Consider the following 24456-nt stretch of genomic DNA (forward strand, 5'->3'; position numbering starts at 1 on the left):
GTGGAGAGCTTCAAATATCTAGGAAGCATAATTGAGAGAATGAGGATGTAAACAGAAGAGGACAAATGGGTGGTGGACTATATCAAAGTGTTCAAAGATTAATATGAAACAGGGATGTACCTATGAAATGCAAGAAGGTAATATATAACACATACTATGTTTCGATAATTACGTATGGAGCAGAGACTTAGACAATAACAGAGAGCGACGAAAGAAAGATGCAGGCAGTGGGGATGAAATTTTTAAGGAGTATATTGGGGAAGACTAGAAGGGATAGAATAAGGAATGAGGAAATCCGACAGACAGTGGGTGTGGTGAAGCTTCAGAACAGGTTAGATCAGGCACAGATGAGACGGTTCGGACACTTGAAGAAGATAGATGCAGAAATACTACCAGTAAGAGGTTATAATGTACACGGAGTGGGAATAATGCCAAGGGGGAGACCAAGATGTTGGTGGAAAGAGCAGATAGTGGAGAGTGTTAGGAGAAGAGGACAAGATTGGAACACCGTAGAAAGAGAGGAGTGGAGTGGAAGACCAGGAAAAAATGGAGAGGCTTAACTTCTATGCCGACCCAGCCAGAGGGTACTGCTATCATATGTAAATTATATTTAGCCTAAAATTACCTATTTTGAATGTTGGTGCCTATTTCAATTACCAGTGACTAAAATTCTGAAAAAGAAGTGACAGAATAATGAAAAGTGTGTTTTGGTGGTCTCTATTTCAGTTTTTCTCAATAGCTGATAAAAGGGGAATGGAAAATGAAAATTTTGAGAGTAGTTTAGTTGGCAGGTGAACCAAATTAAAAACTTTGTAGTTATTGTTGAAATGAAATGCATTCTAGTACCTTTTTTCACAGTTGGGAGGATTGTTTGAATATAAGAATATTTTTCTAAAAAGTAAAGTCAAAGTTTGTTTGAAGTGCACTTTATGCACTCATAGGCTAATTGGGACTGAACTGGACCTATAGTTTAAAGTGGGGTCCAAACCACTATGTGTCTCCACCATGTATTGAGCTTGGGGCCCCTTCATTACAGGGCAATGATGTTACCACCATGTCATCAAAGGAATTTTCATTATCTTCTCCCTATATTAAGAAATTATAGTTGTTAATATTATTCAAGTATTAAATTTTGGATGCAAGGTTTTGAAATTTAAGCTTACCTTCATTCACAATGTTACAGGTTATCATCTTTGTAACATTCTTTAAAATATATATATATAATACCTATGATCATGCCTTATCTCCAAAATATAGTGCCTTTTTGCCTGGCTATTTGCACAGGTTTCAGAGCCTAGAAATCTGGGGTCTATTAATAAGATAATAACATAAGCCTGGATTTTAAAAATGTACACAATTCATTTATACAGAGCATTCCCTGACATTCGCTACAAAACTCGGCAGCAAGCGGCCCGGGCATCAGGGCTTCGTCTTTCCCGGTGAACAGGTCCGTGATAGTCGCTCGCTAGTCTATTTTTTCACTCTCCCTGCCTTTCGCTCTGTTTCCCCCTTCTGTTGATGTTGCAGACTGATGGCAGTATAATCCTCCCTCGGAAGTTGTGTTGTGTCGTGTCCGTGTGTTGAAGATTGTGGCTTAATTATGGCACCACAAAAGTTTACATTACAACAAAGGATTTATTTTATCGAGTGTTACTTCGGAAAGAGGAATTGTGGAGAAGTGTGACGATGTTTGAAACCAAATTTTCTGGTGTTCCCATTCTACATAGGACCACTATATCAAACCTCGTAAAAAAAGTTTAGAGTAACAGGGTCAGTTCTGCATAAAAGTGGAAAGAAAAATGGGGTAATAAAGTATACAAAGACAATCCGCACACCATCCGTGAGTTAAAAGATAGTATTGTACGAGAAATCGGGAGAATTACAGTAGACAAACTTGCACGTGTAAATGCCAATTTCCTTCGGAGATGCCAGGAATGTGTTGCAGCAGAGGGACATCATTTTCAACACCTTCTGTAGTCAAGGTTAGTACACAATATGAAAACTGTAATTTGAATAGCCGACTCTAGCGACTGTCGCTGATCAGTTCACCGGGAAAGACAAGCGCTGTTGCTGGGCAGCTTGCCACCGAGTCTCATAGCGAATGTCAGGGAATGCTCTGTACATGATTTTTAATAATTTAATTTAAAATTATCTTGCAGTGGGGGATAATCGCTGATCCTGTGGTGTGGTTAGAAGCTGGAACTCAAATTTTCTTCTCCCTCGGTCTTGCATTTGGTGGCCTTATCGCCTTCTCATCTTACAACCCCGTCAACAATAATTGTTACAGAGATGCAATAATGGTATCACTAACAAACTGTTTCACATCCATGTTCGCAGGAATTGTTGTCTTTTCAATAATAGGTAGGTCATTAAAAGTTCTGACGAATACAACACTGCTCAAATTTGTATTTTAAGTTGTTATTTATTTTATGTTTATGTTAAATATATGGCTTGTGTAGTTGCATTTAATGATTATAATTTAACATGGTTCACCACTGCAACAATATGTAATATTTGCATTTCTAAATTTCATTTCATTGGTTCGTTATGAACGTAAGTGGTTCCACGATTTGGAATTTAAGGAGCATATATGGTGAAGATTGTGATGTTTTTATCATTGAATTATCGGTCATTCTGAGCACATTTGCAGATGTTTGTGTTATAAAAGTGTCAAATTTGATGCTTGAGTTTAAGCATTAATCAGAAAATTATAAGTTAATATCTACAGTGTTTTCATTTGGTTATTGTGCCACTAGAACGCATCATGCCTAGCAGTTGGAAGTATGCCGCTTGCTGGCAAAATCAGACATGCGTATCCCCTCAACTTGCATGCATAGTGTATTTGTAGCTTTCCAAGGCAAGGTTTCATCAAGTTTTTCTTCGGTAAGCGTATGGTGGAACCCAGCAATAGAGCTAACTCTGAATGTTATTGAGAACAGGTCCATGCTGTCAGAATGTGACATCTCTCTGTCTGTCTGCCATGAATGTTAGTACGTATATGCTTTCATAAAAGTGGATGTGTCGTGTTGAAGGAGGACGGAAGGATTTGTATCCGCTTCTCTGTAGTTTGCTACAGCAATAACAGGTAAACTGTTAAGTGTTGAGTTTTGATAAGTGTCTCCTTGTGTTGTTATAATGCCACAACATAGGTACACTTTAGAACAAAGTATTTTTATGTACGATTCTTATGTGGAAACAAATTCAAGCAGAATGTTTGTATGTATGCTAATGGGATCTTTTGTATTCTTGTGTATAAACCAACACATGTACAGAAGGTTGTTCACTTTATATCCGACCATGTTTGATGGTTACTCACCTTAAGAGATACTGCACCGCCACCACCGATCATGTCCTATTGGACCCCCAGCATTGTGGACTATCGCCCGGCATCGCAGTTTCCATTGCAGCAAGCTCCAGCGCAGGACAGGCATGGGAATTCTGTCCCACTCCTCCCTGCAAGCTTTCCATAGACCATTCAGGGTGCCTGGGCGGCGATGTTGAAGACGTTGTTTCAACAGTCCAAATGCGCAAAAATCCATTGGACTGGCATCTGGGCTTTTCACAGGAATGTCTTCAAACGGAATGACACGAATTCCTAATTCCTCTGCCATTTCCTGATAAAAACGTAGTGATGTTCTGGCGGTATGACTCGAAGCCTTGTTCATATGGATCATCACCTGGTTAGCGTCCATTCCATACAATTTTGGGATGTCTCTCCGATAGATAGGTGTCAGAATGGAGTCTTGGAAGTATCTGACATTCACCTTCACGTTTTTGTCCACCTTGTGTATCATCAACTTACCCTCATATCCGAATCCCGTCACAACCATAAAGCCACGAGGGAAACTTTTCCTGCACTGCACCCCTTGCCGTCAGTGTTACGGTATTTGATTGCCCGAATGTGACCACCAGCAGTGAGATGGACATATGATTCATCCATTGTGACAACTTTCTTCCAGTTGGAACCCACCAGGTACTTTTCATACAGTTTCCTGCAGTTCGTCTTACGTTCGGCAATGTGATGCGGTAGAAAGTGGTGTACATGGGCCTTCCGCACACACTTCAACCTGAGGCGCTTGCAAATTGTTTTGTTCACAGTTGACGGTGTGAGGTGAAATCTGTGGGCCATATCACGTTGAGTTGGGGGATTTTCTTGGCACGCCAATCGACGGATCTCCCTTAGCACTATGGGTGACACTTTGCTTGCAGCTCTTCTCCTGGTGGTTTTCGTGGGTGAATGTTTCGTAAGGAGAGCCTGTTGTGTGTAATGGGCCACAATAGCTTTTGCAGTAGTCACACCGAGTGTTAACCCATTCTCCAGACACTGTTTCACAATGCGTACGTATGAAAACTTAGCATGGAAAAGGGCCATTACGTAACCCTCCCAATACCGGTTGATTTTCGGTGCCATTTGATAACATTCACTACCAACACTCACGCACCTACAAGGTCAGACACAACACTGCTCCCACCAGCAGACCCATAGTTCCAGCATGATACACCAGGTGGCAGGACCGAATCGACAATGGTCGGATATAAAGAGAACAACCTCTGTATATGTTTATCTGCTATCTGTAATTGGAGGTTTATCTCTGTTGAGGCAAGTAATTAAATAAATAAATAAAAGTGTGAGGAGCCAATATTTAAGTGAACATTCTCAAATGATCTAAAAAATGTGTGGCAGTACAAGGACAACATTTCCAACACTTTCTGTGACAAAAGTACACAATCACTTTACTTGTAATTGTGATATATTTTACACAAGTTGAGGAGATACATATATATCTGATTTTGCTGCAAGCATTGCCTTGTAATTAAATCGTCCCAGCTTAGGGTTACCAGATCGCTGTAAGGGAAATGTAGGACATGCTGTCCCAAAATGTAGGACATTAAGTCAAAATGTAGGACACAACACATTCTCAATAAATAATACATATTTCTATAGAACACGATAGAAAGTAGTTGAAAATGACACTTTTCAGTTTTAAGAAAAATGAATTCTCAATGAATTTTTAAATGCAAAATTTCAAAACTTGCAATCAAACTAATGAATGCACCTCTTACTACATGATTTAAGTGGTGCTTCTCAGAGGAGACAATTTTTATCAAAATTTCAGGTTTAGTGAAACTACCTAGGTATATTTATGTTAGAGAGGACAGTCAAACTCTTTGAAATTACAGGAACCAGTACCAAACATTTTACAGACTTTATGAAAAAATAATTTCTCTCGTGAGTCTGTTGTGCTGATGGTAATGAAAGTACTCTCTCAACATTTGAATTATGACCTGTAATGGCAAACAAATATTCAGCAATTACCGTAATTTAAAATGGTTCCAGAAGTTTCATCTTGGTAGTTTTTAGATCAATAACAGGGTGTCTACCAAAATAACATATCCACAAATCTTGACTTTTCTGGACTTTTCTAGACCTGGTTTTCCATTTTTCTTAACTTTTATTTATTCGACCCCTACTTAGAAAGTTGAAAATTAGTAATTAAGAAAATAAATATTTATTTAATGAAAACCCCTACCACAGGGCCAGTTAAGATGAAAACTGAAGCTGAATTTAAGAAGAGAATTAGATCTGCTTTCTTGTGTTAATGCACCTTGAACTGTGTTTGACAGACAAGCGAGGCTTGTGTTATGTGGAGCTTGTGTTGGCTGTCCCTATATGTTTGTGACTGTCCCTTCATCCATCTTATCTTACCATCATTCATCCTCATGTTTGCAATTAGCCAAAGGGACAGAAAAAAGTGAAGTAAAATAAATAAACTAAATCAACCAATCATTAGCAAAAATTCTTGACCACAAGAATAATTTATTGCCTTTTTATTGACTTCTTGACCTACGTGTTCATTTCTTGACTTCCATGACTTTCTTGACTGGCAAACACCTTCAATAACTTTGTTCTCTATACCCCTGCTTTACAATCAAATTATGTTGAATATTGAATAAGAATGGGCAACACCTTGTTCCATCAGTATAAAAACCCTAAGGCAAGAAATTTTGCTCAGGCAATGAACAGTGATGTTATCAGAAAGTGGTCCCAAATCTTTGTTCATTAATTGCTTCCGTTTTCCCGTTTGTTTAATAGCAGGACAAACTTTTCCTTTTTGTGCAATGACTGAATCAAAATAAATTTCACTATTGAGTTTGGAAGCTCAGTCCATATACTTGTAACTTGCATATTTTTTTCTGTTACGTATTTTCCTAATTAATATTATGTGACGATCAAAATGTAGGACACTTATGAAATTTTTCAAATTCCTCCCAGATGCCGGACATAAGGCTAAAATGTAGGACATGTCCGGGGAAAAACGGACGTCTGGTAACCCTATCCCAGATATACCTGGTGAAGAAACATAGTGGTTCAGATCCCACTTTAAACTGTCGGTCCAGTCACAATTAGCCTACCTGTGCATAAAGTGAACTTAAAGTTCAAAAACTCAAAACAAAATTTGCTGGCAAGCAGCATGCTTCCAGCTTCTAGGCAGGATGCATTCCAGAAGTACAATAACCAAATGAAGGCACTGTATTCGAGTGTCCTGTTGCAAACATTTAATGCCTTTTTGCCTACCTATTTGAGTAGTTTTAGCAGAATCGTATCTGGTTGGGGATTACTGGGGGGGGGGGTTGCCCTAGACACTGAGGCAAAGGGGAGTGCCAAATAAGCAAAAAGTGAAAAGAAACAGATCTAAAAATTTTCTTCCTTGTGTTGCTAGCAATAAGATATTTTCTGTAAGTCATAAGGGAATTACCGAATTCTATTCTTGCCCCAGACGATGAAATCTCTAGCTAAGGGACTGAGTTTCAGTGCCTCAAATTATGGACTCTTAGTTATTATTGACTGATCCATCTCTGTTGATTGTATGTAAACAATGTCAATTTTCTTTCTTTCAAGGTTTCAAGGCACACATGACGTATGATAAATGTTTGCAGGATAGGAATGATACACTAACATCAATTTTCGGTACAGAATGGCCGGATCCAGTACCAGAAGCAGGCTCCAATTATACAATAGAAACTTCTAATGGATCCTCGGAAAACATTATCATGCCAAAAATAGTAGAATGCGATCTTGAGAAGGAACTTGACAATGTAAGTTGATTTTGAGATGAATGTTTTTCTATTTGAAGAATACAATCTTATATACAAGGTGTACAACTTTGCTTCCGCCGTTTTTCCCCAAAAATATGACGCTGGAATGAAAAACATTGCTTACCCAGGCATTATTCAAAGTATTGTCCATCGCTGGCCACTACTTTCTCCCATATTTCGGGCAGCGTACGAATGCCGCATCTAAAAAATTGTTCATCTTTGGAGGCGATCCACGAATCGATCCACTTTTTGACTTCTTCATAAGATCGGAAGTGTTGGTCAGCCAGTTCATGAGCCATTGATCTAAACAGGTGATAATCAGAGGGAGCGATGTCTGGAGAATAAGGCGGGTGGGGTAGGATGTCCCATCTTAACGTTTCCACCACTTTGGCAACGTGGGGTCGTGCATTGTCATGCTGAATCATACCCATGGCTTTCAGACGTTTTGAAATGGCTTGCTGTGTCACTCCCAATGATCGTGCCAATTCTTCTTGAGTTTGACGCGAGTCTTCACTCAGCAATGTCTCCAATTCTGCATCTTCGAAAACTTTCTGTCTTCCACCACTATGCTGGTCTTCGAGGTTAAAGTCACCGTTCTTGAAGCGTTGAAACCACTCACGACAGGTTCTCTCACTTATAGCGTCCTCACCATATGTAGTGGAGAGCATTCGATGAGCCTCAGCCGCAGTTTTCTTCATATTGAAACAAAAAAGTAGAACCTCCCGCAAATGGCGAGAATTTGGCTCATACACTGACATTTTCAATCGCGAACAACTTCACGATGCACACACCACTCGACTAATGTTTGAATGGGGTTATCTTGACAGAGGTCCAAGCTAACTGCATGACGTCTGCGATCTGCTTCTTTTGACCACTACTTCCTGTTGTTGCCACCTGTCGGAAAACGGCAGAAGCAAAGTTGTACATCTTGTAGTTTACACAGATCTAATGTAGGCTTTGTAGCTAGAAACAAAATTTCTAGCACATGGAAGATTGTATTGTAGTTTGAAATACAATTAAAATTAAAAGTATTTAAAATAATTGTGTCTCACACCGTGGTCATGCAGTCTCGGGCATCAGGCTTTGGGCCCTGACTACAGAATGCACACTGTATCCTGTGTAAAGCATAACAACTTTTCTCTTGAGATTTCGACCAGCGTATGGGACCAGTGGTCGGTCACCCACCATCGCGAGGAAATTGGGGAGCTAGAAAGGAGTAGCGTGGCCCAGTCACGGAAATCTACAACAATGACTGGAGGTTCGTTGTGCTGACCACATATCAACAAGTGGTTGGATGACTGCCCACCTCTGTTGAGGCATGTGGGAGTGAGGTCAGCAGTTCGTAGGTAGGCCTTGGCTCTCAAGGGCTGTCGCACCACGAGTGAGTGTTACTTGAAATAATTTTAATTTTATATTAACATATGCATAACGTGTATTTCTATATTTGTATTTTTTTCTACAAATGTCAGCACTTTAACACTTGTAGTCACCCTTTTACATGTATGAAATTGTATATGTATTTATCTGTATGTAACTATTTTTGACATGAAACTCAATTATGCTGATCTATATCCCAAATGTGTAATCAAGAGTACGTAATATATATTTGTAACCATAACTGCTATATGCCATGTATGTAATCAAACCGATATGTAATAATATATGCTTGTAACTTTAATCATACTGCATCCCAAATAAGTAATCAAGTGGATGTATTTGTACTGAAATCATGCTAATGTTATATGTAACAAATGACGTGCTTTATACTGCTGCAGATAGAAATATCTACAATGTAGTCAACAGAACAAGAATAAATTACAATGATCTTGGTTTTTAGTCTGCTTCAGGTACAGGGCTGGCTTTCATCATCTTCACAGAAGCCATCAACCAGTTTCCTTGCGCCCAGTTTTGGTCTGTCCTCTTCTTCCTCATGTTATTCACTCTTGGGATCGATTCCCAATTTGGCACACTTGAAGGAGTCGTCACTTCGATAGTGGACATGAAGTTGTTTCCTAATCTCAGGAAGGAGATTCTTACAGGTACAATATTGATAATGAATAGATATCAACAATCCTTTGTAAAAATCTGTATGTTTATATAGTTTCCAACACCTACACCACAAGGTTTTATTTCTTTGAATAGTTTCCTGAATTTTCAATTACGGAGGGGTATTCCATGTGAAAGTGCCTCTGAACCTCAATTTTTAAAATTAAATGTAACTTAATCCTATCTTGTGATTGAACAATCTAAAATTGCAATTTGCATTAAAAAAATCAAGTATTATGCATAATTAAGATGAGTTTATTTTAACTTTTGCATTTACTTTTGTTTTCTAATGTGTCCCACCTGTGTCAACAGAAACCAATTAATTTCTCCTTTAACTTACATTTTCCCCTCAACTCCACTAGAATATTCAAAGATCAATTACCTTCTCTCTTTGTTTAAAATAATTTATTATTCATCATTTGACAATTCACAGAAATTAAAAGAAATTTCTTATTAAGAGGCCATATCATGGGCAGCGGAAAAACAGACCTTCATTCAGAACACTTTTACTCGAAAACTATTGGAGGCATTTGAATGAGCTTTGTGGTGAATTGATCAGAAAGGATGAATCTTAACAGTGATTATCGAATTTTTTTAATCACTTCCATATTTTAAAAGATATTAGCTGTCAAATATCTCAGTTTTTGGATCGGCGTATAGAGCCCGATTCTAAGTTACTGTAAAAATTTAACCTTGCAAGCCTTTCTTGCATCCTTCCTGAGTAAACTGATTTTTTTATTTTTCAAATTGAGAGGCCCATTGTGACAATACGCCATTGCAAACATTGATATGCATTTTCAAACAGCTTTGAGAATGGCTTTATTCGAGCCATAGCGGGGCTGGCCATCGGCTGGCGGGGTTATGTTCATGTCCTACAAGTTCAGCCGTCTGCCGATAGATGGCTCTGACCAGGTTTTACTACTGTGGGCGTGGCTTAGATTACTTCTTCTTCTACCCTTGGCATCGTCTTTTCCCTTGGGGGCGGTTTTTGACCGTGCTCCGACCATTTCGGAAAATCCAAAGTTGATTTCCTTCACCTGGCTGTTTTTTCATTGTGTTTCATTTGTCTTATTTCTATTTACTAAAAGAATAAATACATTAATACAGAGACTGTCCCAATTGAATCTTACATAAATTATAGCAAAATTAAATTTGTTTTAAGTCAATTACATGCTCAAATAGGGTAATCGGGACTGGGGCTACAGGATACAGTGGGATCCAGACCACTGTGTAGTTCTACCGGGGATCGATCGTGAGACCCCTTGAATACAAGGCGAGATAATTACTACTAATTTCATCGAGGAAACTCTAGGACTTATTTGGGGAGGGGTCCGGACCCCTCCCCAAGAAAGACTTACCAAGTGCAAAAATTAAATAATGAAAATATATTTGTGTAGTATTTATTACATAATCGATGGTTATAATTTCCTTTGAACTTATTGATTGATTTGTTGTTTCTAAGTCCACTTTTTGCACAGAAAGGCTAATCGGGACTGGACTTACAGCTTAAAGTGAGATTCGAACCACTACTTGCATCCACCGGGTATCCAAACCGGGATTCCTTGATTACAAGGCAACGACGATACCACTGCGCCATCGAGGAGGCCCACTCTTTGAACTTATTGGAAGAAAGATTGGAATTAGGGGGCTTAGAAGGACAGTACCAATTACCAAAGATTTATGCTTGCACGCTACTATTTATAACAATATGCATAAAATATTAATCAGGAACTTTACTTTTCGCTAACCGGATCTAACATTCTCTTTTATTCAATAAATATTCAATTCTTCATCAATTTGAAATGAATTTCTTTGCCAGGGCACTTGTGTGCACTTATGCCGATCTTAACTACAGGTAAGCTAGATAATGAATACGTTCTGTTATCCGATTTTTTTACCTATTTATGTGATAATAATATAATTTTAACTTAAACATCATATTATTATTATTCCTGACACAATTGGTTCGGTGTATTTCTAGATACGTGCCTTGGGAGGCCCTACAGAAATTACAGCGAAAGGAAGTGAGACAGTCGGATACTCTTTCAAACTCTAAATCTTGTTCTTGTCCCAAGTTATGTAAACTCTCTCTCGTTCTCGTCTCGATCTCTGAATATAATTTCAAGTATAGTCATATTAACTTCAACGCATTTTATAAATACATTTTGTGTCTATACAAAGAACACGCTTGTGCAATACATTCACATTCAGAGAACACCGATCTATTTCATAAAGAGGTAAGATAACTATGCTGAAGGTAGATATTTAAATTTTAAATATAATTCACTGCACATTCAATTATACTATATGTAATGTTATGTTATAATAATGGAGCCTACATCTTGCAAATTTTTTAATTCTAGTTTCATTAATATTTTACTTTGGATATTATGTGAATACATTAATCGTGATGGAGGGAGAAAACACACCGGAACGACAAGTGACCGGCGACACGTGTCGCTTGAGAATTTCACCAATCGAGCGTAGGCATGTGCGGCCTGTCATGCCGCTACGGTGTGAAACGTTGCTGCTGATTGGCTCGTTCCCAAGCGACATATGTTGCTTGTCGCTTGGTGTGAGTTCTCCCTAAGAGAGCGAGTGACAATGAATTCAATTACATCTTCATAGCTTGTTCATGACTGAAAGAAGCTACTCGTGTCGCATGTCGCTCGGACTGGGACTTTCTCTCAATATCGTGTATCATGTCGACTTGGTTTGTTGTTCGTGCATGTTTTGCTTTAAACTGTATAGGCTCTTGTTGCTTGATGTGAATGTTCCGTGTCACTTGGGAACGAGCCAGTCAACAGCAACGTTTCTCAATGTAGCTGCAGACCGAAGTGACAAGCGACACATACCTCTAGAGAACGATCCAATCAACAGCAACGTCTCACACAGCTGTAGAATAACATGTCACACAAGCCTGCGTTCAATTGGTGAAATCCTCAAGCGACACAGATATTTCACACCGTCTAAAGCAAAATATTCACTGTGCATGCGCGAACAACAGACCAGGGCGATACGATGGACGGTATGAAAAAGAACTCAGTCCTAGGGACACACAAGCAACAGACAACACAAGCTGAATGGTTGATTGCGTTTATTACTGACAGCCAGTTACCAAGAGATACGTGTCGCTTGTCGCGTGTTGCTTCGATATGAAGTATCCCTAAAAGTAAGCAGCTTCTGATTTTATATTTTTTTTCTTTCTTTCTCTTTCAATATTTTAATTATTTCACATTCATTTTTTTTTGTAAACATGGTCAAGTGGAAGAAAAGGCTCCACAGCCTTAACTTCGCCGCGTAAAAGAAGACGAAATAACATGGTTTGAAAAGTAATAATAATTCAAAGGAATTTTAATGGTACACCTCTATCGTATGGCTAAATGATCGGGCAAGAAATTTTATGTTAATTGCACAGTACTTCCACATTTATGGTAAACACCAACAAATACTGCTGTTTCACTACATCTAACACGGATGATCTTTCTTCTTCCTCACCGTTACCTCATTTCTGCAGGTTTAATTTTTTTATTAGTATTTCATACTCTCGGTCTCGACTACTTCAAACATACCTGAACGTTATTTATCTACTTCATTATTTACAGATTATCATAATCGAAATTACAATCATAAAGATGAATTGTAAGTGTCAACTGTGAACCTGTGCGCCGTCATTTCACATATTCAGGCGAATTCCGTTTTCCGAGGTTCAAGAGTTGAAACAAGACACCAGCCCCATAGATCAGTCGCTGGGCAGGATTGTCGTTCGGTGCCTCCATTTCCCCCGCACTACTAAGCACCGACATTTTATGCGTGTCTTTCGATACTTTCTTCTTATGCAATGGTTTATGATATTTACATATTACAAATTGTGAAATGATGAAACAATTAAAACTCATTAAATAAAACAACAACAACAATAATATACTAGACCTTGGTGGCGTCCCTTCATCATCATCGCGATTAGCCAAAGTTAGCTAAAAATGACGCTAAATAACAGAAACTGAATAAAATATATAGATAATACTTGTTAAATTTGAAGATCAGTAAAGCCGGCGAATGGCAAAACTGTCATAAAACTAACAACAATAACAGTGGCGCAGCGTAGCGACCATTTTATTTTCGGAAAGGGTTTGCGTTCCTAGAAACTCCTCTATCCCTCTCCAGTAGTCGGGGCATCAACCCATCTCATGGTAGGTGTAAAGAAAATCCACCCACTGTTTATAAGTTAGACTGTAAATATTTATTTCCCACCAGAATACTTCCGATCGGCAGGAAATTTGAACATCAGACCTTGAATACAGTAGTTACTGTTTTTAATATACGAAGATAAAAATATACTGGTTCGTCTAGAGAACAATCCAATCAACGTTCGTCTAATATCACTAAGGTAGCCAGGCTAGGACTTAGAGCAGTGCAAGCAATCTTCAACATTATATTCTTGGTATCCTGAGATCCAGGCCAACCCGAATAAACAAACACTTCAACTACCCCTACTTACTAGGAATTTATACTCAAGCTCTCAGCCTCGAACCCCTGTCCTTTAGTAATTTCAACATTCTGAAAATACACAGTTTCATTTCATGCAATGTACAATGAGAAATGGCATTCCTTTAAATTAACAGTTCCTGCCACAACGTTTCACACAGCTATAGGATAACATGTCACACAAACCTGCGTTCAATCAAGCGACACGGATATTTCACGCCGTCTAAAGCAAAATATTCACTGTGCATGCACGAACAACAGGCCAGGGCGACACGATGGACGGTATGAAAAAGAACTCAGTCCTAGGGACACACAAGCAACAGACAACAAAAGCTGAATGGTTGATTGCGTTTATTACCGAGAGCCAGTTACCAAGAGACACGTGTCGCTTGTCTCATGTTACTTCGATATCAAATATCCCTAAAAGTAAGCAGCTTTTGAAGCACAGTATGAATAGTTAGTAGGTAAACAGCAGTGACAAAACATATGATTGATTGATTGATTGATAGATAGATAGATAGAAAAAATTGCCTATAAATCCGCACCCTAATCATAACTTATTAAACATATCAAAACATATTTTTCATTCATCAATTTTTTACGCTTACAATAACCTCTAATTATTACTAAATCAATTATTGTATTTTCCATCTAATATCTTATTCTATTTAGCTCTTGCCAGTAGGCACTTTATCTTCTTATGTACATATTTTTTTTGGCCTCCATCTCATCAGACTTATCATTCATTAATTTCCTCAATTATCTCATCCAACTCGTTTGCATTTCCACCCTTCTACATAGGAGTTGTAGCTGTCCTGGCGACTTCAATCGACGTTAGCTTCCATCGTATACATTGCTCTCATCTTCAGGGATGAGATGATGTTGCTATGTATGTGCTCAAAACGTTGGAAGATAACGCCGATTTAATCTGGCTGGTACACCTGTTCGAATCCTTCTACATGCTAAATTGAAACAACAATCCTTCGTAATCATTAAACAGGATGGAATAAATAGCGGGGAGGCTTTTGTAATAGTCTATTAATAATTTGAATTACATCCCCATTAAAAATTGAGCACTATCGATGACGCAGTGCTAGAGTCGTCGCCTTGTAATCAAGGGATCCCGGGTTCCATGCCTGGCCCAGTCCCGATTAGCCTTACTGTGCATAAAGTGGACTTAAAACACCAAATTAATAAATCATTAAGAATTAATTTTAAAATTTTATAATGAATTTCGGGTGAAAGATTCAATATACTAACCTCCATTATTAATTCAATGCCTAGAGAATTATAAAAAAATGGGGGTGGTTGTATTTATATACACGAACGCTCGGGAGCCAATATAAGTTTACAACCTGCAAATCGGGTTTTCTCTACCGATTCAATATCTCCAATGTTGTTTGTGTTGCACCTGATTCAAAATCGGTCATAATTTATTTCGGAAATTAGTTTTGGGAGGATAAAGACCATCGATAGGAGAGCTTGACTGCCGTTCGATTACCAGAGGAGAGGGAGAGGAAAGTGGGCTCTCCCACTGCATGGGGTGCATCTACGTCCAAGGGACTCTACTATATAACTACGTGGGAGCATAGAGACGATTTGCATCGCCTCTATAAATAAGCGAGACTGTGAATATGTAAAGAGCCACCACCATCCACCCACCAATATGCCTTCAAAACACATTGCACAATGCAGGTTGGTGGCTTTACCAATTTCTTTCAAATACAAGTAGTTAATTATAGTAACAAAACATCTTTTTATACATAATTGGATTTTTCAAAATTACAATAAAATAACAAAGCAACCAATTTTGTTGTAATTCTACAGTGCGTCCATTTCGATCTTCAGCCGAGAGATCGGGAGAAGCGTGGCGGGCGGCGCTGACGGAGATGCCGACATTTGCGGCCTGTAATGCCCGCTTATTTTTATGGACATACGCAGACATTTATATAAATAATAAGTCAAACAGGGCCGCAATTTTGAAACGAAGTCATGTAAAGGAAAATACTACCCTTGCATAGGGGTTACAACAACAAAAATATAGGTTATATAAATAGAAAAAGTTGACCATTTTCTCAATTATTATCTTTTGGACCACATGGTATTAAATGGCCATATTTTGCTTTAGACCTAATAATATTAATTAAAATATGCAAGTTTGATTAAATTAGCGCATATATTGCGTATCAGTGGAAGTTTTATAAAAATTGATCAAATACATTCACAGAGTCGGTTTTATGCAAGGATAATGTTGGAAAATTTTCCGCTTGAAATCATTCACACTGAGAATCGAAACCTGGGTTTACTACGTGGGAGTCCGATGTCATATTTTCTCTGCTATTCTCATATATCAGTATTTACTCAGTTCCATATTTTTTAACATTCACATTCGGAACATAAACATCCATGTCTTACTCGGGATTCGAACCCGGGACCCCTGCTGTCGTAGCGCGCTGTGCTAACTACCTCGCCCCGGAGGTCAAATACAAGACTACTGGGACTCCTTATTCGTTGAAGAGAAGAAGCTTTCACAATTGCGTATGTTACAAGCCACATATTGTTGCTGCAGGACTCAATATTATCGTCTGGAATTTTGACACGAAATGGTAAGATCAACTTTTGGCAATGAAGATGCCAATCGACCCGAACAGCAAAACCTAGGACATGTCTGAGGAATGAAATGACAAGGGTTTTACGACCTGTCAATCACTAACTGCCCGTGTACCGGAGGAGGCGTGTTCTTGAGGGCCTCGCGAAGCGGGCCTCGACAAAACATCTGGTGGTGTAAACACTGTGCGCGCTCTATCGGCAGAAGGAAGGCGAATTCGGAAAAGGCCTTTCCATGATATACAGTCTTAAGTAAAGAGGCAGGGTTTTGTCTGTCCAACATGAGAGACAAAATTGTTCACTATAAATCTGGGGAAGTATATTAACGGTAGATATGTTTAATCTACAGTGTTAAGTTTCATATTTCATTGCACAGAAACTGTAAGAAAAATGCTGCTTAACTATCAGTAGAATTGTTACTTTAATAACAAAACTGTAGTCTGGGTGTCCCACCCATAACAATGGAATGCCCCTGGAGCATTTCACCTTAGCGTTTCAAATACATGGACTCTTTTTTAATAAGAGCTCCAAAAGAACATTAAAAAATTTTAAATTATCCAAAATTCGAATTAACAAAAGCATCATGTGAGTAAAGATGGTTTCAAGAAGAATACATTTCTGTTCAACTTACCCAGTAATTCGAATTATCCAAGTTCGAATTAAAGAGAGTCCACCAAATTTGCATTTACAAAACCTATGTATGCACAAAACAGTGCAAAATTTCTAATTTTAAATAGATTTAAAAGTATTTACATTATTATAAAAGGTAAAGCTATACCCTGAACATTGTAACATGGCATGAAGGCCTATGGGACCAGGGGAATGTGAAGAGAGGGCATTACACGTTCACAATCTCAGTCGTTTGTGGAGATGATGTGATCAGCACCATGCTCTGGTTGCCTTTAAACCCCAGGGTTGCATCTAAGAATAATTTATTAGAGGTTGGGTGAACACCAGAGCCGCTTGCTGAAAACATCCAACTTGAAATGACCCACTCCAGGAATCGAACCTGGGTCTCTCGCATGGTAGTCATATGCTCCACTGACTGGATCACCACAGAGCAAATACAACAGCAGTGTTATTGAATATTTAACATGAAGAATCTCAAGTATTATGATGATGAACCAGAAACACCACACAAAATGTACTAAAACACAGGTGACATTATATTAACATATTGTTTGTATCTCCAGACCAAATTGAGGAGCCATGTTCAATATGGCCAATTTATGCTTATTTTCATTGGTGCTTCTGCAAGTACGTTTAAGTACAAACACATAATTTTGCATGATTAATTTATGAAGACCTAAAAAATTAATAACAAGTGCCCTGATGTAGAACTAATGGTTGGTATTAGTTCCTAGCTTTTTACCCATTCATATGCATTGATGAATTTGTATTACGATCAGAAAAGGCCAATTACACATATTTTTTGGGAGGAAAATTGGCTAACTTTTATCCACATTTAGATATTAGATATCTATTATCCATCTCTGGACATCCAGATATATGATTAATATACACATTCATTGCCTGGATTACCAAGACAACCACATTATTCATTGATTTCAAACAAATAATGGACGAGACACATCCGTCATGCAGATTTCCTGTATCAACCTGTTGATGCATTATTATAGTAATTTATATTCTGAATATGTGATTTTCTTTTCTTGCAGGGGTGATATGCCTTGTCTGCTGTACAATATCCATGGCTTTTGCCCATGGAGCAGGCAGCTATGTATTTATCCTGTTTGATGACTTTAGTGGAAACTTTCCTCTGTTGATCGTGGCTTTCTTCGAGTGTATAGCAGTTTCCTATGTTTATGGACTGAATAGGTATGTTTCTGTTACAAATTAATTCAATTCCCACAATCTTACTAGTAAAACTTAGGCATATGCTATTTTGTGTGTCTGATATGACAGGTGAAGCATTACTTCCTTGTTCCTATACTATCAAGCAGGGCTTAGAAAGTTAAACTTGAAGTTTCTGTGATTTTTTCACTACCAAACACTGATAAAAGTGACCTCCTGTGACATCAATAACTCCAATGTTTGGACTTCCTATTTACCCAAGTAGTTTAAAGTTATACACATTTCATAAATATTTGACTAAGCGACTAAGGAAAGAGTCAGTACATTAAGATCAATATTCTAAAATGATTACAGCAGATTTGTTTTGAGTAGAAGAAATTATCATCACACCTTTTTTTATTCCCACTTCCCAGTGATATATTCTGAAAATTTGAACTGGTTTACTGCAACAATTCTTATTTATTATATAAATTGATGAAGGAATTGGGAGCATGGAAATCGAAATAACCATTTTGTTAAAACATCGCTCTGAAGCTCGCCGGTTGAACACCCCAGCTTCTAACAGACGCAGAGCAGAGCAACAATAATTTTCCACTCGGCTCTGCACAGTCAGCAAAGCAATGGCCCTCGCCAGCGGTGAGTGCACCTCCACTGTAGCTTTCCACCAGCACAACGCCAGGTGAACAGCTGGAGGTGCAAAGTCCACCACGTCACGAAGAAATCCTGAAGTATTAAAACCCATGGTGATGGTAAATCGACACCACACCATCTACAACACGATCGGCACTGATTAACGAGACCACTCCGAGAGATCGCGACATCACGAGGCGGCAATGAGCAGGCAGTACGGTTCCAGCAGTCCAGACTACAGAGAGCCAGAAGCCAGCCCGAGTCCAAAGAACTAACGTTCCTATGAATCTCCTGCCGCCTCTTATCGCCATCAACATCTAGGCCAGTCTCCTGAGTCTCCCAAAATCTCCAGGAAACCTGTCTCGTTCAATCGTTGCCGACGCCAAGGGCCAGATCATGAAGCAAGGTGTGAGTAGCGTTCAACGACTAAGGCTCCCAACATCCTTCATCCACACCATTCAGGGTAGAGGTGGTTCAGTGAGACCAAAAATTGAAACTGTAATTTTACTTAACTGAGCTACGTCCCGGCGTGACTCGATCCCATACCTTACACGACGTCACGCTACAATATATTTATTACATAGTAATTAGATATAATAGAAATAAAACATCAATGTAGGCAAGTAAAACAAAAACAGAACTAGAAATACAATAACTTCAAATTTTGCTATGATTTATATGTGTGTGTGAGAGAAAAGTTGGTTTACTATAGGAGAATATGCCACTGCCATTTGTTCATTTTACTAATCATGAATAGGCCATAGGTAGAGGCATGCATATGTCGTTTTCGACGAAAACGCAAAATGTGAAATAACACATTGTAATGTTAATTTTTCAAGTTTCTGAATGGTGTGGGGTGCATTTTCCTACCCTGTTTTGCCACGAAATGATGCGAAATGAACAGCAAAATGCAAAATGGACTCTTAAACATGAAATTTAGAGTTTATTTATAGACCCGACACTTTCTGAAGTTTGATTTATCCTGCGAGTTATGCAATTCATGGAAAATTTTTAATTCTGCTGTAAATATTTGAGAAGGACCCCTTTATACAGGCATAAACTTAATACTCTGGTAACTACATAAATGTGCTATTAGAAGGGATATGTTTATTTTGCGTAATAAGTGCAGTTTTTAAATCAAATTTAGGATTATAGTCACAATTTTAAAACCAAAATGTTATTTTATATACCACTTTTGATCTGATATTGCAGCGCTATAACACCGAAATTTTATTTTATTTACAGCTTTTGAACCCAAAATTGACTGTTCTTGTACTGATATTTGCTTTCTTATTTACCAAAAATATGTGCCTCTAGCCACAGGTGTCAAAAGAAAATTTTGTCATTAAATCATTAAAACACATCCAAAAAAAAATTATAATGCATTGTACCTTTTGGCAGACAAGTCGGGTAATGGTCAAAATCAAAATGCAATACACAAATGAAAGGTTATTTCTTGAGAATACGGTGTGATGTAGGATTTCAGATTATTTTTCAATATGGCATTAACATCAGTACATTTCCCCCGACTGTACAAACCCTGAACTCCCGTACAAAGTGCTACAGACCTCAATCACAGTCTGCTTTTCCACAGATTTGCCGATGACATTGAAATGATGACTGGAAAGAGGCCAGGACTCTACTGGATGATATGCTGGAAGTACTTATCCCCCCTGGCAATGCTGACAATTCTAGTAGCGAGCTTTGTGGAGATCGCTCTTGGTGGTAGTGGGTACCCGGCATGGGTTCCAAGCAAGGGCATCACGGAACCTCACGAGTGGCCCACATGGGCAATCGTTCTCATTGCAGTACTTATATTAATCTCAGCCCTCTGGATTCCAGTAGTTGCAATATGCAGGTAAGTTTTTCCTCACTAAGTTTTGGTTCCACTGTTGGGGCTATCTCCGAGACAGTGGCGTAGCGCAGTTCTCAGAGGTCGCCCTGCAAGTACAATATTGGAGGGCCCGTTTGTTAAAAAAAAAAAATCACAATGATGTCACGTACAATAGTCAGTTAATCCCCCTCACTTGTACAGTCACGGACACTTCTGGGTTATAACAATCCCATTAACATCCAATGCAATCGTTACAACTCAGAAGTGTCCATGACTGTACCCCAACCTGCATTTCCATTTTTAGTTATCGAGCGAGTACAATCAAAGATGTTACGTTATATGAAGTATAAACTTGAAGGTACTTATCCCAAATTTGATTCGTACAGTAATCTAATAGAGGAGCTCCGAATGCACAGGCTTGACCATTGAAGGACAGTGCACGACCTGCTGCTGCTCTGGAAAATATATAATGGAAAACTTCGCTCTCCTCTTTGGATCTCACAATTTAAATTACACGTTCCTAACAATAAGACGCGACCCAATCATCAAACCTTTTTTGTGAATAGAGCACGAACAAACATTGTCAAGAAATCCCCTATCTGGAGAATGAGTATTCTCTACAATGCCTTAGAAAAGCGTAACAAAAAAATTGATTTGTTCTCTATGCCATATATACAATTTAAAAACTGTGTAATGAAAACAATATCAAATAACAGTCACTGAAGCATGTATGAAAACCTGTATCTCGGAACTCTCTAACTGGGTGCCAGCCTGTTGAGTTCATTATTGAAAATAAATAAATAAATAAATCAGTGTAGTAGCTTCTCAAAACTTAATCAGGATGGACTGAATCTTGGAGAATAACTGGAAAAAAAAATTGGAAATATTTTCAACGCAGTGGCACGTCCAGGATTCTCTTTTGGAGGAGGGAAGAAGCTTCATGCAGCCAAATATTTTGTTCGTGATCCTTTGTATTTTTTGCTTGAAACATTTTTTAAACAATAGGTTAGATATAATGCACAGACATTGAAAAAAAATACTGGGCCTCCCCGATGGCGTAGTGGTAACGTCTTAGTCTTGTAACCAAGGGGTCCCAGGTTCGAAAGCTGGCGGAGGCACATAGTATTTCGTATCCTACTCTAAATTATAGGTCCAGTCCCGATTACCCTATCTGTGCATAAAGTGGACTTAAAACAACAATTCAATTAAAAGGAATGCTGTTTAAAGGATAGTAAACGCTCCTCTTTTGGACTTTGAGGTGGATCATCTGACTGTGCCAGGCCAAGATTCAACAAAAGTGTCCTTCACATTAGCCTTCTGCGAAGTAAAAAAAAAAAAAAAAAATCAAATCAAATCCAGTCTTGAGAGATAGATAATCAAGTGGCAATGGGGTTCTATTCACTGAAAAATTTTCACTCAATGAAATGCCGATTGGAAAAACTGGGCACTCAAAAAGGTTGTTGCCAAGCGGACACGGTGTTTTAATTTTGGTGTTAGTGGACCTCAACATTTCGTGCCATTTATTTTAGATAGACCACTGAACATAATATTTCTTAGATATGTTTTCATGAAACAAGAACAGTTTTATTAATAGATTATCTGTGCTCAAAGTGTGTATGTGAAGGGGGGGGGACGCAGGGGGATGCTATCCCCAGCAAAGAAAAATTTCTTAAACATTCCCGCCCAACAGCTAGGATAATTTGCATAAGCATCCTCCTTCCCCTACTGCTTTGTCTTCAAGTTGATCTCAAATCCGAACAAGGAAATTCACAGCTAGGAATTTTCACTTCAAACTCTGCAGATCACAGAATCGTAACACATTGGAAAAGAAAAACTGGTTCGACAGAAGTGTCCAGAAAAATTAACTTCACAAAACCCTCCAAAATAATGGTGACATTTAACTCATACGCTGTATACGCTGCATGACAGAAGAGGGGAAACTGGCCCTTTGGACAAAGGGATAATTGTCCATGGACTCTACCTCCCATACTCAGTTTTTGAGCTCCTTTCAAGTAAAACGTAACAAGTGTGGACAATGTGGGAAAATTTATCTCAACACTTATTTCCATATAAAAAGGCTTGGGGCCCTCTTGAAAATATTTGGTGCGAAGTTATATTTTAAATATCATGTGTAAAACTAATATATTAGTGGTAGAAAATCATGAATTACCAAGTTTGATTGTTATTGTACTATACAGCAATTAAGGCATCGACTGGTTGAGCAACTGAATCTTTATACTGGAGTCATAGACAATTGACACACTACACTAGTTTACGATAGCGTTACGTAGCTATAAAGATATGAGATGAGGGATTTTTCCTATCGATGGCCATCTGCGAGCAAGTAAGTTAATTCTGCATTTCGGAGGGGATTCATGTGTCAAGTTGTCTGGGCCCCTCTAGGTGGGACAATACGCTGCTTATTATCGCAGACGTCATGTGATACGTTACTGGGAACCAGATTTTGGTTTCGTATATAGATTTTTTCTAAGCGACACTTCTGTTGAATTACTGGGAGTATATAAAATTTCAGAGAGAACATCAAGGGGCCCCTATACTTTGCCCCCCCCCCCCCCCCCGCCCCCATTGCAGTGTTGGCTGCTACGCCACTGCTCCAAGATAACACTGGCTAATGAAGTTTTCTGAATCCAGATTCGATATTGACTTTTTTTTTCCTATTTGATGCTCTGGTAGGATAATCAAGCCTGGACCTACAGTTTAAAGTAATGGTATTTCAACAATGTAATATTATTGACTTAACATTATTGTTATGTTTCAACAATGCAACATTATTGACAAGATTCACTGTATAACTGCATCTTTATATTTTTTGTAAATTTTATTCCATTCTTAAAACTAACATTTCAAACCAACAATAAATGACTGATGAAGGTAGCGTGTATTCTACTGAAACATTACATCAAAAAGTGCATTTACATGCTTGTAAGAAACGTAAATCACAAGAAATAAATGTAAAATGAATCTATATGTACATACACAATTTGACATCCTAAAGGTTAAAATGCAGAACTGTTGTTGCTGCAGTGAACGTTATTGTGCAAGTCAAACGTAGAAGAATGGGTGCAAGTGTGAAATAGGTGCAATGATTAGCTGTATTAAAAATATATACATAAACACTCACTGATATCATTGCAATTGCTAGCATCTTTAATTATCCTATTTTTCTAGGGCTTGTGGAATATTCATAATAGATGATGAAGACAAAGCCTGGTTTCCGGCTGACGATCTAAAAGAGTTTCACGGAATCGTCCGACATGACGTTACACCAGCAGAAAAATTATTATTCTGCATACATGAAGATGGAACGGAGGGTCTGTGTTGCCCAACCGGACCACCTGACGATGACACCTAGTGAGAAGAAATCACACTTTACGTCATATCCATTTTGTGTGCATCATAGATTGACACAATAATGCAAATATTGATAGATGAGAAGCACACATGATAGAAATGGTAGTGATCTAAATGTGAAAAATGTAATAAATACTATCACTAATAAAAAAAAAATAGAAATCCAAGATATATAAATGATGGTTGATAGCTGATGTACCCACAGTAAAATATAAAAAAAAACAGTCGTAAATGTTAAAAACCACATAACTCACATGATACTTGTCTTCAATTCCTAATTAATGAAAAAAGTTATTCATATCACGTTATTGTCAAGCAAACTTTTCTGGCTCAATGTTAAAAATCATGAAAAATATCAATTTTGAAATTGTCCTAGCACGGGCTGCAATTCAATAATGTACACAATAATATAAAATTATTGCAGTACTTTTTTATAATATTTTTTTTCCAAATAAAGTAAATAATTATGTTAAATTGTTATAAAAATTAATATTTTTTAAAAAAAGGATGCCTAGTGCTCGAAAAATCTCCTTCAGAGCCAGGTGCTGCTCTGAAAATCAGGCGCC

General features: G+C 38.2%; 1 protein-coding gene across 1 annotated transcript in view; it reads left to right on the forward strand.

The window, feature by feature from the left end:
* LOC146004709 (sodium-dependent neutral amino acid transporter B(0)AT3) overlaps positions 1 to 24456 on the forward strand; it is a 101363-nt gene extending 76907 nt beyond the window's left edge. The window contains exons 8-13 of the mRNA XM_083143663.1: positions 2160 to 2361; positions 6902 to 7098; positions 8936 to 9137; positions 17919 to 18078; positions 20279 to 20542; positions 23708 to 24456. Coding sequence (XP_082999789.1) covers positions 2160 to 2361; positions 6902 to 7098; positions 8936 to 9137; positions 17919 to 18078; positions 20279 to 20542; positions 23708 to 23891 — 1209 coding nt within the window. The 3' untranslated portion in view covers positions 23892 to 24456. The remainder of the gene's footprint in view (positions 1 to 2159; positions 2362 to 6901; positions 7099 to 8935; positions 9138 to 17918; positions 18079 to 20278; positions 20543 to 23707) is intronic.

Source organism: Lepisma saccharinum, chromosome 22 (assembly GCF_977018435.1).
Source record: "Lepisma saccharinum chromosome 22, izLepSacc3.1, whole genome shotgun sequence".
NCBI classification, from domain to species: Eukaryota; Metazoa; Arthropoda; class Insecta; order Zygentoma; family Lepismatidae; genus Lepisma; species Lepisma saccharinum.